Source organism: Chroicocephalus ridibundus, chromosome 1 (assembly GCF_963924245.1).
Source record: "Chroicocephalus ridibundus chromosome 1, bChrRid1.1, whole genome shotgun sequence".
NCBI lineage: Eukaryota > Metazoa > Chordata > Aves > Charadriiformes > Laridae > Chroicocephalus > Chroicocephalus ridibundus.
Genome location: NC_086284.1, coordinates 195,068,452 through 195,082,612, shown reverse-complemented (window position 1 = coordinate 195,082,612; position 14,161 = coordinate 195,068,452). Strand labels below are relative to the sequence as shown.

At 41.0% G+C, this 14,161-nt stretch overlaps 1 protein-coding gene across 1 annotated transcript in view; it reads right to left on the bottom strand.

The window, feature by feature from the left end:
• Positions 1-4,004: 4,004 nt before the first annotated feature.
• CPED1 (cadherin like and PC-esterase domain containing 1) overlaps positions 4,005-14,161 on the bottom strand; it is a 152,007-nt gene continuing 141,850 nt past the window's right edge. The window contains exons 22-23 of the mRNA XM_063323257.1: positions 12,787-12,933; positions 4,005-7,056 (exon numbers count right to left, since the gene is read on the bottom strand). Of these exons, the coding sequence (XP_063179327.1) occupies positions 6,853-7,056; positions 12,787-12,933 (351 nt within the window). The 3' untranslated portion in view covers positions 4,005-6,852. The remainder of the gene's footprint in view (positions 7,057-12,786; positions 12,934-14,161) is intronic.

Here is a 14,161-nt window from a genome sequence, read left to right as displayed (position 1 = left end):
CTCTCTCAAAACTTTAGGCACCTATCAGAAGATTCTGAGACTTAGAATCATAGAATCATAGAATTGTTAGGGTTGGAAGGGACCTTAAAGATCATCTAGTTCCAACCCCCCTGCCATGGGCAGGGACATCTCCCGCTAGATCGAGTTGCTCAGAGCCCCGTCCAGCTTGGCCTTAAAAACTTCCAGGGATGGGGCTTCCACCACCTCTCTGGGCAACCTGTGCCAGTGTCTCACTTACTTTAAGTTCCCTGTACAGTAAGCAATATTGGACAAGTAATAGAGAATAACTCAGACCTTGGTCTTTCTCTGGTGACTATGAAGAAGCCTAGTGTGACCACACTCATAATTACTATGCCTCAGTTAGATATCTAGAGTTAAGGAGGAATCTGGGTTCTGGTGCCTGAAAATAGATAGTCCCTAGAAGTTGTCATCATGGACTTCCAGGCTGAACATGACGCAACAGGCGTGTTTTGAGTATGTCTGCAGGCTCTGTTGTATGTGTTTCATAGCTGAAGGTGTGCTATTTTGATAGCTCCATCGGGGCTTCAGCGCTGAACTGTTCTAGAGACTGAGGAGCCACGCAGACAGCCAGCATCACGGGGTTACTAGACCCTGACTCCTTGTTACTGCACCGGAATGATGCAACGTGGAATTTAGGGATCAGCAATGGGTGGAGTGGTAAGACCTGTTATGATTTAACCTTTTACCATCGGCAGTAAATCCCTTTGTATGTATGTGTCTTAGAATAACTGGGCAGGACGCAGTGCACAAAGCAAGTTGAAACAGGATTTTACAGTAGCTAATAGATACCATTTGCTGTAAAGAGAGCTTAACAGAGGCCCTGAGATGAAAAAAACCCTATGAGTCCACACAAATCACTTTCAAATTGTAATCGCTCTAGTAAAAACTTTAGTAAAAGACAACATCACATTATTATATACGTGAAGACGTGATTCTGATTCTTTATTTTACCAGGAAGCCAGTTGTGGGCTAGATCATGCTGAGTGCTGCATTGTCTAATGACTTGCAAGGTCAGGTTTTCATGGTTTAAAGTATTTTCTGTCCTATTAAGATAAATAGGGATCAGCAGGTTTCTTTGGATGTGTTGGAGGCATTGAAGTTATCATAACTAAAGCCATAGATGATTAACTGTAAATATACAAAATTTTTGGAGCTGGTATGTGGAAGTAAAGGAAAAAAACCCTGCAGAAATAATAAAACTTCCCTGATTTATAAGACAATTGGACTACCATGCGGGGAGGCTGCATAGTCATTATCAGGCAGAGCAGAAGTATTACTTTAAGCTCCTTAATCCCAGAGAATCATAACGGAAATATGGAAGTTGATAATGAGAAGTACAAAATAAGAGATAAAAGACGTTTTCAGAACATGGCAAGTGAGAAACTCTGCCAAATACAGATCTGGTCTTCAAACTCTGGCAATATCCCAGAGAATTTACTGACTTTAAAGAGCTCCTGACAACTTTCATTTCACCCTCTTGATCTGTAGTGAGCTTTTCGTAACTGCCCTGACTTTGCCAAAAGGTGTCTGAGGCGTTTTGATTCCTCAGGCAAGGACTTTAGTCCTGCAGTCTTGTCTTCACCCAGGCTCTGCCTCGCATCCTGAGAGCAGCACCGGGGCCGGCAGCGCTGGTGGACACTGAGCCAGGCCCTGGCTGTTTGGATCGCATTGCCTCTCACTGCTCAAGACAGGAAAAAAATAAATCACGGTATTGAGAACACCGTCTGCCGTGGGAAATTTCTCCCCATAATGAGGTATATGAGGGAAAAGCCTACTGCAGTGACTGTGTGCTAATGCGGCTCATCTCACTCTGTTAGGCATGCAGAGAAGATCCCTCCCTTTTTTTCATGGAAGCAAGCAGTGGGGAAAAAAGTTTGTCAAAAGTCGAGAAAAGACCCTGTTATCTGAGATTCATCTGAAAGGGACTGAATTCTGCTCCTCATTAGAGCAGTTCAATTCTAGAGGAAGTCAAGGAGATGCTGAGTAGGTGCTGTGTTTCACAAAGACCTCAGTTCACGTTTCATCTAAACATACGCTTTATCTTCAGTTCAGGGCTACTTACCACGGTGTGCCTTGCCAAGGCTGTTGAGCGTGTTTGAGGGATTGCAGGAAGGGCTGCCCACAGCTGCCGAGGAGCCGGCCAAGCAGACAGATAAATGAACCTGGAGAAAGAAGTCCATCGCAACGGAAACTGGTGCTGCAGGAGTCCCTGTTATGACCCTCCGGGCCCATCTTGCCCTTCAAGTCAATGACTTGAGAAGTTTTCTGGGACACGTGGCTCTAGGTACTGGCCCAGACCAACACATGTAACACTATTTTTAGTACCACCAAACCACAGGCGGGCAAGGTTAAAACGCATAGCATCTTTTTACTGTGTAGTCAGTGCTTTTCCATTCAGTGAGTAGTGTGAAGGCACCAGTAAATACTGGAGGATGTGTACCAGCACCGACACATAGGTGTGCCTGCATTACACACTGACTGCTCCAGTGTTTTGAAGATTTACACAGGTAAAGTTGGCTGTGCAGTTTGGAAGATGGAGTTTGGCTTGGTAAAGGCAAGCTCCATGAAGAGCTAAGTGCTAGTGCACACTAAGTGCTTACCACAACACAGCTGGTTTAAATTTGATACAGAAAATCACTGCCCTAGAGAAGAGGCGTGCTTTACCCATGCTGCACTCAGTAGATCTTTTGCTCTTGGAATTGACAAAAACATAAGGATAACGACATTGATATTTTGCAGGTTCTGCCTGAATCTGCAACAAGCATCTCTCAGATTTCTAAAAGTTGCTTCTAAGATGAAGAAGAAACTTCTCAGGTCCCCTGAAAGAAAGGCTGGTGTGGAATAGAGCAGGTACAGATAGTCGTAACAACGAGGTAAAACAAGCCAGATGCAAGGCTAGCAGGCAAACAAAAAGGTAAGACTGTATTTTTCATGCGAGCCTACAGAGGCTTGTTTAGCAGTTTGACTCCATGCCAAATAGCTTGCTGCACCTCTAAAAAATTGCTTTACTCTAAAAAAGTAATCTGAAAGATCCCTGGACTGCAGTCAACTTAATATCACACATATCTGCTTCTTCAAAGCATTCTATTTGGCTCAGCATAGCAACAGAAGCATAACTGTTAGTGGTTATTTCAACCTTGAGGTAATTGGATGCCCCGCTACCCCACCCACTAAGCAAATAAATTGACTTTGATGTCCCTTTAGTATGTCACACAATAGAAAACTAAAGGCCTTAGATTTAGTGGTGTGAAAGAGATTATGCTAAAGAATAACATTTTCAAATAGTACTAAGTGCAAAAATAGTATTTGTAGTTCATTCTTTCAGCTCCTTGTCAAGCTGACTTATCAAGGCATTTCCCTACAAATAGGGAAATCTTTTTTTGTTATAGCCATTTATTTCAAAGATACTCAGTGCGAGGGACTTGATCATGGTGGCCATCTACCCAGCAAGGCTAAAAACCAAATCACTGTGCAACGTCTATGGAGTTATAGGAGAGAGGAGGAGTTATAACTCATTGGACACTGGTACATCATACTGCTATAAGTGTAAAGGGGTGCAAAAATAGCTGAGATTGCTGCTTTGTATGCCAGGGTATTTATTTTTTGCAGCAGAGTTTCAGTCTCTCTACCTGTAGCTTAAAGTATACCCCGGTTCCGCTCTAAACTCCATGTGCTGCTGGGCAGATGTTGGGCAGGAAACACCACTTCTCAGAGTACTTGTTCCCCAGCCTGATTATTTCAATCCTAGCACCAATTCCAGGGCTATTCCTGTCTGGATTAGGAAGTGGAATTCACCTTATAATTAGGCCTTTTGCTGTTTTAATGGTAAGTAATGGGACTAAGGTAAATTTACAGGGAAAAGAATCCTATATTACGAATCAGTCTTAATATAGTAGGAACATTTTAATGCTTATTCAGGCAAAACGTCATAGCAGATGTGATAATTCTAAAGTAAAGCATTGATAGCAACACGTGTGCTCTGACTGGAATTCAGACATTATAGTTCTTTTATTGTCTTAAGCTGTAAATTTTCATGTGTTCAAGCGAGTGATGTTTCCATGTGAATCTCAACTCTCTTCTTTCACATACCTATAGATGCCAGATATATTTGAAAGTTAAATGAAAAATGTACCTTGGTACCTGTTTTAGTCTGCATTCCCTTTGTTTATTCCTAAAATTACATGGATCATATATAGTGTTGGAACAAAGCTTATTCAAAGAACTTGTTTAAATAAAGATCAATTTGCGAATTGTACCAATAACTTTGTACAGACATATATATGTACACAGACATGTAAAAAATAGAAAACACACAGGAAAATTTCAACTTGATACATTTGAAAAATATTAAGATTCGGAAAACATTAAGACATCTGGGTGTACAGCACATGTAAACCATTTTGTGGTGAAACCAGAAGTGATGAATTGCACATTTGCTGATATCAGCTACAATATGTGTCAGCTCTTTCCTTTCCATCAATATAGCTGATGCTTCAGCAATAGGCTTTGACTCAAAAAAAAACAAACCAAAAACCCAGTTCATGCCTTAAAAACATTTGTGTACAGAACAATAACAGTAACAGCATGTGGATTTAAGTGAGCTACAAAAAAAAAAATTAACAGAAGCAGAATTGTAATACACCTATCATTGATCATTTTCATACCAAAGACATCTGGCTGCACATTGTAGCTAGTGATATTAATGACATGATATTAAATCCCTCAACTCTAAGGTTGTGCAGCCCCGGAGTTCCAGACCCAAGATTATATATTACAAAATTTGCATACAATTATATTTCTTAGATAATTATATTGCTCAAAACCAAATGCTGACATTTTCAGCATTTATGCACAGTTCCTGACCCGTCTTTCACGTAAAGCTCCATGCCAGCGAAAACCTTACATAGAAATTCAGGGACATTTACTGTAAGCATAGCAGCAGCATATCATAGAGAAACAGAAATATTCACACTGTCTCGCTAAATGTAATGTCGTTGTCTAAATTAGAAGCTTTGTCAATATAGCGGAAAGCCTCCTGAATTAGATACGCCAGATCCTCTTTTTGACGATCCTCCAATCAAGTCCATATTGCATGAGAATTTGCCATTATATCTCTACATAGCTTATCTCAAGGAGCAAGAATTCACAATACTTTGGCTGGAGATACAGACTGTGTTGAGTTTAAGAATCTTTGGCAAATCCTAATTGCGGTGTTATGAATTTCTAGTCCTACTTCTATACAGGGCAGCCCCTCTGGGTGGTCCTAAGGCCAATAAGATGTTGATTAGTTCTGTGCTATAATTTGTTTCTTCCCTAACATTTATTGAGGCTTCCTCTCCCAAAGGCAGTAGAGGCTAGTGGAGGATTAAATACAGAATTGTGAAGGGGGAAGCATGTTACAGAGCTCGGCGGATCCTTCATTAGATTCGTAATTACCTCATTCCGATTCCCTTCTGTAGTGGATGGTGGGAGAGAGGGGTGCCCTGATTGCCAACTTTGTGACTGGATTCATAAAAATCCATAACTGGATAATCTGTAGGGAGAACAGTGTCAGGGGGCTTTGCTCTGTGTCACCATTAACCCACCACCCAGCTGCTAAGCCTGGACCACATTTGGTTTCCCATCAGGGCACCACAGCTGTGAATGAATGTGCTGTCAACGTGATGGCAGGGGATTGGCAAACTGGTGCCCCCTGCAGTGGTGGAGCCTCTCCGTGGGGTTTCGCCCAGACTAGATCTGCAAACACTGGTGATGTAGCTGGGCTACAGCATGAAACTAGTGCTCAGAGAAGGTCTTGTCCCTGCCAAGCAGGAGATGCAGGCAGTATATTCTGCTCCCATCACATTGCATCACACACTCATCATGACAGATTAAAAACCAGTCCCCAAAGTTCTTATGTGTTTTTGCAAAGGGGATTTTTCTTCTGTGTGTGGTACTGACTTCACAAATTGGCAAGTATTTTATACACAATCATTAAAAAAATGGCACTTCCATGTGGGAAGAAGACTTGCTTGGCTTACAGGCCAAGGAAGATGCCAAAGCACATATCTAGGAAGTCTTCCTGCATATGGCTACTCTCCTAAACTGGGACCATAAATAAGGTTATTCATTATATTTACATGCTACATTGAAACAGTTATAATCGGTCCCAAGTTTGAGTAATCTATCTCTATATTAGCTTTAGAACATGCAAAAAATAGAGTAGACATCTGTTCCATCAAAGAAGGGGTGTGTTTTCACTAAAAACCCTAGAGTTCAAAACTTGGCGTCATCAGTAAAATGCTAATAGACATTTTCAAATTGTATAAACCAAGTGCCTAAATAGAGAAGTTTTGATATTGAAAGGAACCCATCCATATAAAATAGAACTCTTTAAAATGGAATGTAGCCAGTTTCTAAATACATTCAATCATTACAGTGTCTCTATAAATAGAAAACTAGATAGTGCTGAAGAGCTAAAGCAGTCCTTTCCAAATCGTTCAAGTGTATATATTTCTTCCTCTTTACTATCATTAATACACAGTTGCTTGAGCTACAGCTGTTCTAGCCTTTGGCAACAGTTCAAGTAACTTCCCCTCTTCTCTCCTTTGCATCCCTCCATCTTCCATTTTGACACCACAGAGTTGCCAGGGCATATCTTGATTCCATAAAGTTTTAGGAAAAATGCCACATGTCCCAAACTCTGTTGATGTGTGCACAGCCAATCAAGGAAGCATGTCATAAATAGCGTGTCATAAATTCACCACGGTCCTTCGATTGTCACTCAGGTAGTGGCAGATCTCTAGTCCCAGCCCTTCATCCAAGAGACGCTATGTGCTGACAAGCTCCCTCTTACTTGCACAGCCTGCTGAGAAGGATTTCAGAATAAACTTGATTTATTGGACCTCGGACATGGTATGGGGACTGAGAATTTGTTGCATAGTCCTGCAGTTGTGATGGTTTGCTTTGACTGCCGAAATATTTCCCCAGTGTATAGTGCCTTGATAACGTCATTGTTATGTGCGGACTTTCTTCAGAGGGATTGGATTTCACCACCTGCAAAAGAAGTGACATATGTGAGCGCTTTCTGCCTACACCTAGAAGGACACACAGCTGTGTGTACAGAAATGCTGAGACAGTTCTCCACAAAGCAGGTCCTGACATTCATACCTTGAGCTGCAAGTTGCTCACAAATAGTATTTTAGTAGGCCAACTTGGTACATACTAATTAAAGTGCAAAATATTATTCACTTAAGCATTGAAAACTAAATGTATAGGCCTATTATACTCACTTGGTTGGTTCTGTAATGCCTTTGTATATTAGACTCTGCTCTCTTCATTAGGGACAATTTACCTGAACAACAAGATTCATACTTAACAGCTTGTCTGTATATTTACCATGGGGAAAAATAAACTCAGGACAGCCCTGACTTGCAGGAAGGTTTAAATACTGCTCTGATCCCAAGGACTGATCCCAAGGACTTGAGGAACATATGCTCTGTCTCAGCTGTGAGCCCTGCGAGAATGTCTCACTCTCAGGTCTTGATGCAAATCTGTCCCAGCCCCATGTTGAGATGGAAACACTCATGTGTCATTTTTCTCCAAGAAGGCAGTTACGGTGCAATTTAACATCCCTCTCCCTGGGGCATCACACTGACGTAACCACAATGTGGTTCAGTAACTTTTAGTGCAGTAGAATGGTCCTCCTTGGACCCCCAAATATGTATAAAGCTCTGTAATTACCATGTTCAATTTGTATGTAATAAACAAATGTCCGTGAAATTAATGAGAGGGAAAGTGAAAGGTATGGTTGTCAGGAGCCTAACGACTGGGGGGTGTGTGTTCTCCTATAAGATGCAGAAGGTCTCACCTCAGTGAACACACAGTCACTGATGAAGTAAGTCCAAGAGAGGCAAAACCTCAGAACCTTGCACAGATGCAGGACAGAGGACCCCAACCCGAGCACTGGCACATCCAGAGGTAGCAGAAAAGGGACCAAGTGGTTAACTTAGTTTTAAAAGAGTTAATATATGCTGACTTGATAGCTCTGATGCTCATCAATTTTCCTGCTGTATCAACCACAGCAGACACTTGAAAACGCAGACTTCATTAATTAATGCATATATTTATGCGGAAGCATATTTGCTTTTTAGAAATATAATGCGTATTTACTATCACTGAACAATCAGAAACAATGTTCATATGTAGTGAAGCTCATAACAAATGAAACAACTCATACAAAATTAAATGTGAGTGAAGGAATAACATGTGCAAAGGCTTGAAAGACTGGGCAGAGAGGCTATGAGGGAGCTGGCAGAACTAAAAAAAGACCAGGAATTATCCATGTAGAAAATTAATATATCCTCTGATCAATTTGATACAGCTAAGCCAAGAACTGTTATTTGTTTTCATGCAATTACTGCAGGTTCATTTTTCTAAATTAGTGCCTTAGATCTTACAACTATTTCAAAACGATGCCACCTTGAACCAATCACCCAAACTGCATTCCTGTTAGGCATAATCTCCCAGGAATGCAATCTAATGTTCATCCAGCAGCCAGCCACTAATTAAGGCACCAAAATCCCAAGGTTGCTAGTTTCTATGACCATGATTTCATTGCCATTAAATTAGGAAATAAATCTGAATAAAAAAATAGGTTCTGTAAAGGTCTTTATAACTGTTGGCCAATCTATTTCTCCATAAGCATTTGTGAAGAATGAGGTAATTAAAATTCAGGTTTGCATGTGTGCGTAGATCTGAAAGTATGTTTGGGGCAGAAAGTGACAGAGTTATGCAAGATTTGTTGTCCCAGATGATTGATAAATTCCCTTTGTGAGTCCAGATCCCTTGGCAATCTGAACGAAGATTGTAGGATCTACTGAGCTGCAGATTTCTATGCTATCAGGGTGACCCAGGGGCCCTCTGAAGTGGGTTGGTGGGAAATAATTGATCAGGACAACCAGGGAAATAGGTTTTTGTTTGGCCAGCTAGTGAGAACTAAATGAGAACTGCTGAATGCATTTCATTTCTTGTTTTCTGACTGCAAAGAATGGCCAGCCCTCCATTCCCACATGGCCGTGCTTTAGCTCAGATGGCATTTACAGTTTACTCCTAAACTCTGGGAGTTTAGGAGGTCACCGTTTAAGAGAAAGAAAGTGAAAGTACAAAGCGGAAGATTTAATCCATCTCATCTGGTTTCATAAAACATGAAAAGTGCTGGGGTTTTACGCAGTGTTCTTGGCTCCATCCTTGGAGGCAAAATGCCACTTTCCTTGCACTAACTGCTTCAGCACCTGATGAAACTCCACTGGCCAGGATGCAGAAATAAACTGATGACAAAACTGTTAAAACTAACGAGGTATCAAAAGCATTCAAGGACTTTCTTTTTGCTTTCCTCAAGGATCAAATCTCATTTTGGGGGGGCTGATGGATTCTCCTGGGCACATCTATGCCTCTTTCAGGCACAATGCCCTCTTAAGCCTCATTAACAACAGCTCCGTGAGCCAAATTCTATCAGGGCTCCATGAGCCAAATTCTGATCCTCACCAAAACACGTACTGTCTGTTGAGATTCCTCCGGCAGAGAAACAAGGCCAAATCTGCACGTGAGCTCATACAAAATGATGGAGGACTGCATGAAAAACGCTGATGACCAATCATGCCCTGCTGTTTTCCACCCAGTTCCATACAAAGCATCTGACATATTTCATTTTGAAGCTCTCCATTTCACTCAAAAGCTCTGTGGAAATGGTGAGCATCAGCAATGACCCAAGAAGACACCAACATCTGGATTCTAGACAAAAAAGGGTCAATATAGCTGTCTGGGTAAAATGGAGGGGGGCATTTACTCCATGGGACTATTTATCCATTGCATAAATACCTGCTTGGTGACTTACTCCCCCTTTTCCAGCTCCATTTGGACTGAGCTGTGTTCGTGCCTCTCTCATCTACTGAGCAGCGTAGATTAAAGGATTGGTTAACTAACCGTGCCAGCTGTGTTTGGTCCCAAAGCAGGACAGAGGCTATGGCAATGGGCTGAAAACAGGTGAGCTGCTGAGGAGCCTCAGGGTGGAAACCAGCTGTGAGGTTGACACACAGCACGTGAGGTCAGACGGGTCTGGTAATGCTCCCAAACCTGTGCTCAGTCCCAGTGAGCCTCATGTGGAAGAGAGTCCCAACCAGTGACAGCTCATTGTCTCCCCACTCTCTTTTGGGAATGCATTTGTTGTCCAGTAGACTGTCTCTGACATTGTATATCTGTCTGCGATATTTAAGGAGAAAAATCACAGCCTTATAGTTATTAATTTTTCATTCTGCTTTATGTAAAGGTGACTGCTGTGGCTAAGAGAATTAAATATAATCCACTGGCTACAAGAAAATAGTTAGGCTTGCTATGCTAGTCCTTGGCCAGCAGACACCGCAAGGACACTCCGGAGCCTATGCTTGAATTTTACTATCATCACCACTGAATTTCAGTTTGTTTAAACTACTCCCACGTTTAATTAGGCACAGTATATTTTGTTTTCCAGTGTATGCTGTGGGTGTCTGATGAAGGAAACCTTATTTTTAGGTCTTTGCTTTTTTTGGATGTTGAAGGAAAATATATCACAGCTGTCCTGACATTTCTTCACAGCAAAAATTAGTGCTTCCCCTTCATTCTTGGTGTCATGGCCCACCTTTGTACCTGTGAAGCTCTGCGGAGCTTCTGTGCTAACCCTGCACACATCCATGTCCTGGGAACAGGCTTGGCGAGGAGCGAGGCTTACAGAGAAATAGGCATGACTTGGCAAAATAAGCAAAGGGGTTTTATCCTTCTCTTGAGAGATTCAGAAAACATTTGGTGGTCTCTCTTATTTGAAGTAATATGTTTTGACAGAAAACAAATTCCTAAATTCATGCTGGAAAAATGCTAGCATTTCACTTCTGTGGGTCACAGTCTTTTTTAATATTTATGCACTTTTGATAACTCTAATAAAAAAAGTTCTAGGATTTTCTCTGTAAGAGCTAACTTGTGGAGTTCTGTTCTCTAAGTGACACATCCAATTACCTGTGTCATTATTTTAGTGAGTAACCAAACTCCTGAGATTTCTTCCAACTAGTAGCTTCTTACTGGCTCAAAGCCCCCAGCTGACTGTGAAACACCATAAATTCATTAACTCTTGGTTTCAAGCAGACATCTTTCATTGCATAGTTTTTTTTCTCCAGTTTTAACTTTTTGGTAACAATTTTTTCTCATTCTATATTTCATTCTATGAAAGAACTTGCACCTGTCATCTCTCTTTTGGAGAGGAGGAAATGCAATCTTCCTGAAAGATATGACAGTTCAAGTTTTACGGTCCTAAACAGCTTTTAATGGGATAAATTGTGGTAGTTTCCCAGGCTTTTCATAAGCAGACAACCCAGATTCAGCTCATAAGAATGAAGATCCTTGTAGCATCACAGGCAACATCTTCCTGTCCTAAACATGACTTTTTCTATAGAGGTACCAGAAGACCTCTCTGTCCCTAGATCTAGCAATAAATTACAGCACGGGGTTACTATGAGTGCATGATTCCAGTTTTCACTGAAGAAATATTTTTTACTGGGAATCAGGAGCTAAGCATCTGGAAAGATACGAGTCTCCTTTATTCCCCAAAGCTTTTTCTGATTTCCAAAAGGAGTAATGTAATATTTGTGGGTCTTCATTAGGGCAATGAAAGATGTGTTTGGATTCTCAGCAGACTGACCACTCAAAATGGGAACCCGGGACCTGTCCTTTTGTACAAACAAGTTGGTGTCATGGGTACGAGGAAGGACTTGGTTGGAAGCTATAGGAATATTCTGGTGATCTCGGTGACAGTTCTTAAACGCTATACAAGAAAGCCAAAACTAAAACAGATCCCTCCTTTGCTGACGGGGAAGAGCACTCACTATAAAAAGACATACCACATACTCAAAATACATCTTAAAGGAAACCAGAAAAACTTTAAATATCTTGTTTTTCAAACTCTTGAGTTTCACTGGTTTGGCAGCCTCTGGGCTGATTTTGTGCCTAGATATAATAATGTGTTTGCTTATTCATTTTTGATTTAATCCATGGAGTCCTGTCATTTTTAATATATTGTGAAGATTCCTCACCAGAACTTCGAATGGACAGAAGAATATGTTCTCAATTGCCCTACTCATATTTTATCATGTCCCTGTTTCGCTAGTCCAGCTGTTATAAAACAGAAGACAGAACTTCTATAGATTTCAGACAAATAAGAAAACAGAACTATGGGCATGAGATTTGTGATTGTATAGTCAGTCACTATAACTATCCCAGATAACTCTTTCTCAGATACATGGAAAGTGATATACAGCAGTAAGACTGGTCTTTCAATTTTAAGCTCCATTTTAAATGTACCTCTGATTTGATGGGAGTCTGTAGGAAGGCTTAAGAGATTGAGGTATGGCAAAAGATGAAGTGAGCCCGTGCAGAAGCAGTAGAGATATATAGTGCATAGCAATAATATAAGAACCTGGAAACTGTGCAACACCCTTTTATACAGGTTGCCTTTGCAGAAAAGCATTCTGGTTTTTATTTCAAGGAATCACCACGACATCAGTTCAGCCCCTCCTCGGGCAGCATTGCACTCTGAGCAGCAAGGGCTAAATGCTGCCATACAAACTGCTTCTCCACAGCTTTTATTCACACCTAATTTTAAGTCATGAATGCAAATCCCTTTGTGCACCTTTTGGTTTCTAGCCACCTGACAGTTAAAATCTCTCTTAAATACCTGGGATTGATATAAGCATCAACTATTACCTCATGGAAATGGCAGCCACACTTCCCTTGCAGGAATTCTTTGTAACGTCCCATGGTGATGACAAAGGTGTCAACAACTTCATAGCCAAAATTTTTTGCTGTATCCAGAATAACCAAGTTTTCATTCCACAAGTTTTGCACTTCTGCCTGCATTACAGATAAAATATTGCAATGCCTTGTCAGAATGACTGTTTAAAGGTTATTTTATTCTGCCACTGAAATGAATAGCAAAACTGCATTTTACATAAAGCAATTATGTATATTCCAAACTTGAATTACTATAAATTCACTCTTGAAAGTAGCTCTTCCTCCAAGACTACTGTAGATTTTTTCAGAAATTTCTTAGAACTGGTTTTGCAGCACAAAAATAGTTACAAGACAATCTGAAAATGTTTCCCTCAATTACACTACAAATCAGGTTGATTTCAGTAAGATCAAGATTAAAATCAAGTTAGCACCAGCTACAATTACTTTTCAATAGTTGTGGAACTTCCTTCATAGAAAGAATTTAATGTTTAAAATATAATTACTGGGTAACTTTTTTTAATATATACTCAGCTAACATGAGGTGTATTTCAGAAAAAAATAATCCTATTATAAAGTTGTCTGTAACAAATGGTGAAAGTGCTCCTGTAAAAGAAAAATCCAGCTTCAAATCAAAGTCATTGAGACTGTTGCTTAAAAAGGAGTATAGGGCCATGAGTATCTTAGAAATGGTTACACTGAAGAACAGATTATTATTTCTCAAGACACTGCAGGAAGGCCAGGAATAGAAAAAAGGTTAGCCATAAATTTGTCAAGGCAGTGGATTTGACACTGAAGACAGAAGGGCTTTGAGAGTAGCTGGGGTAATCCAGAAGTTCAGAGCACCCAAACCACAGGGGTAATTTGGCATATGATTCCAATATTGAAAGGGAAAAGAATGTCGGTTATGCACTGTAGTTGATTTTTGGAGTTTTATAAACTACTGGATGAGAAACAGAAAAAGGCGGTCCTGGGAAGCCTTTAATGCTCTTTGTGTCCTTGCCTCACCTACCTTCGATCAAACTTCTGCTTCTTCCTCCTAGGACTGAACTCCCCTGAAAGCTATGGCAGCAGCTATGACAACATAGCCGGACTAGGGAAGTGATCATCCCCCTGTACTCGGCACTGGTGAGGCCCCACCTCGAGTACTGCGTTCAGTTTTGGGCCCCTCGCTACAAGAGGGACATTGAGGTGTTGGAGCGTGTCCAGAGAAGGGCTACAAAGCTGGTGAGGGGTCTGGAGGACAAACCTTATGAAGAACGACTGAGGGAGCTGGGGTTGTTTAGCCTGGAGAAGAGGAGGCTGAGGGGAGACCTCATCACCCTCTACAACTACCTGAAAGGAGGGTGTA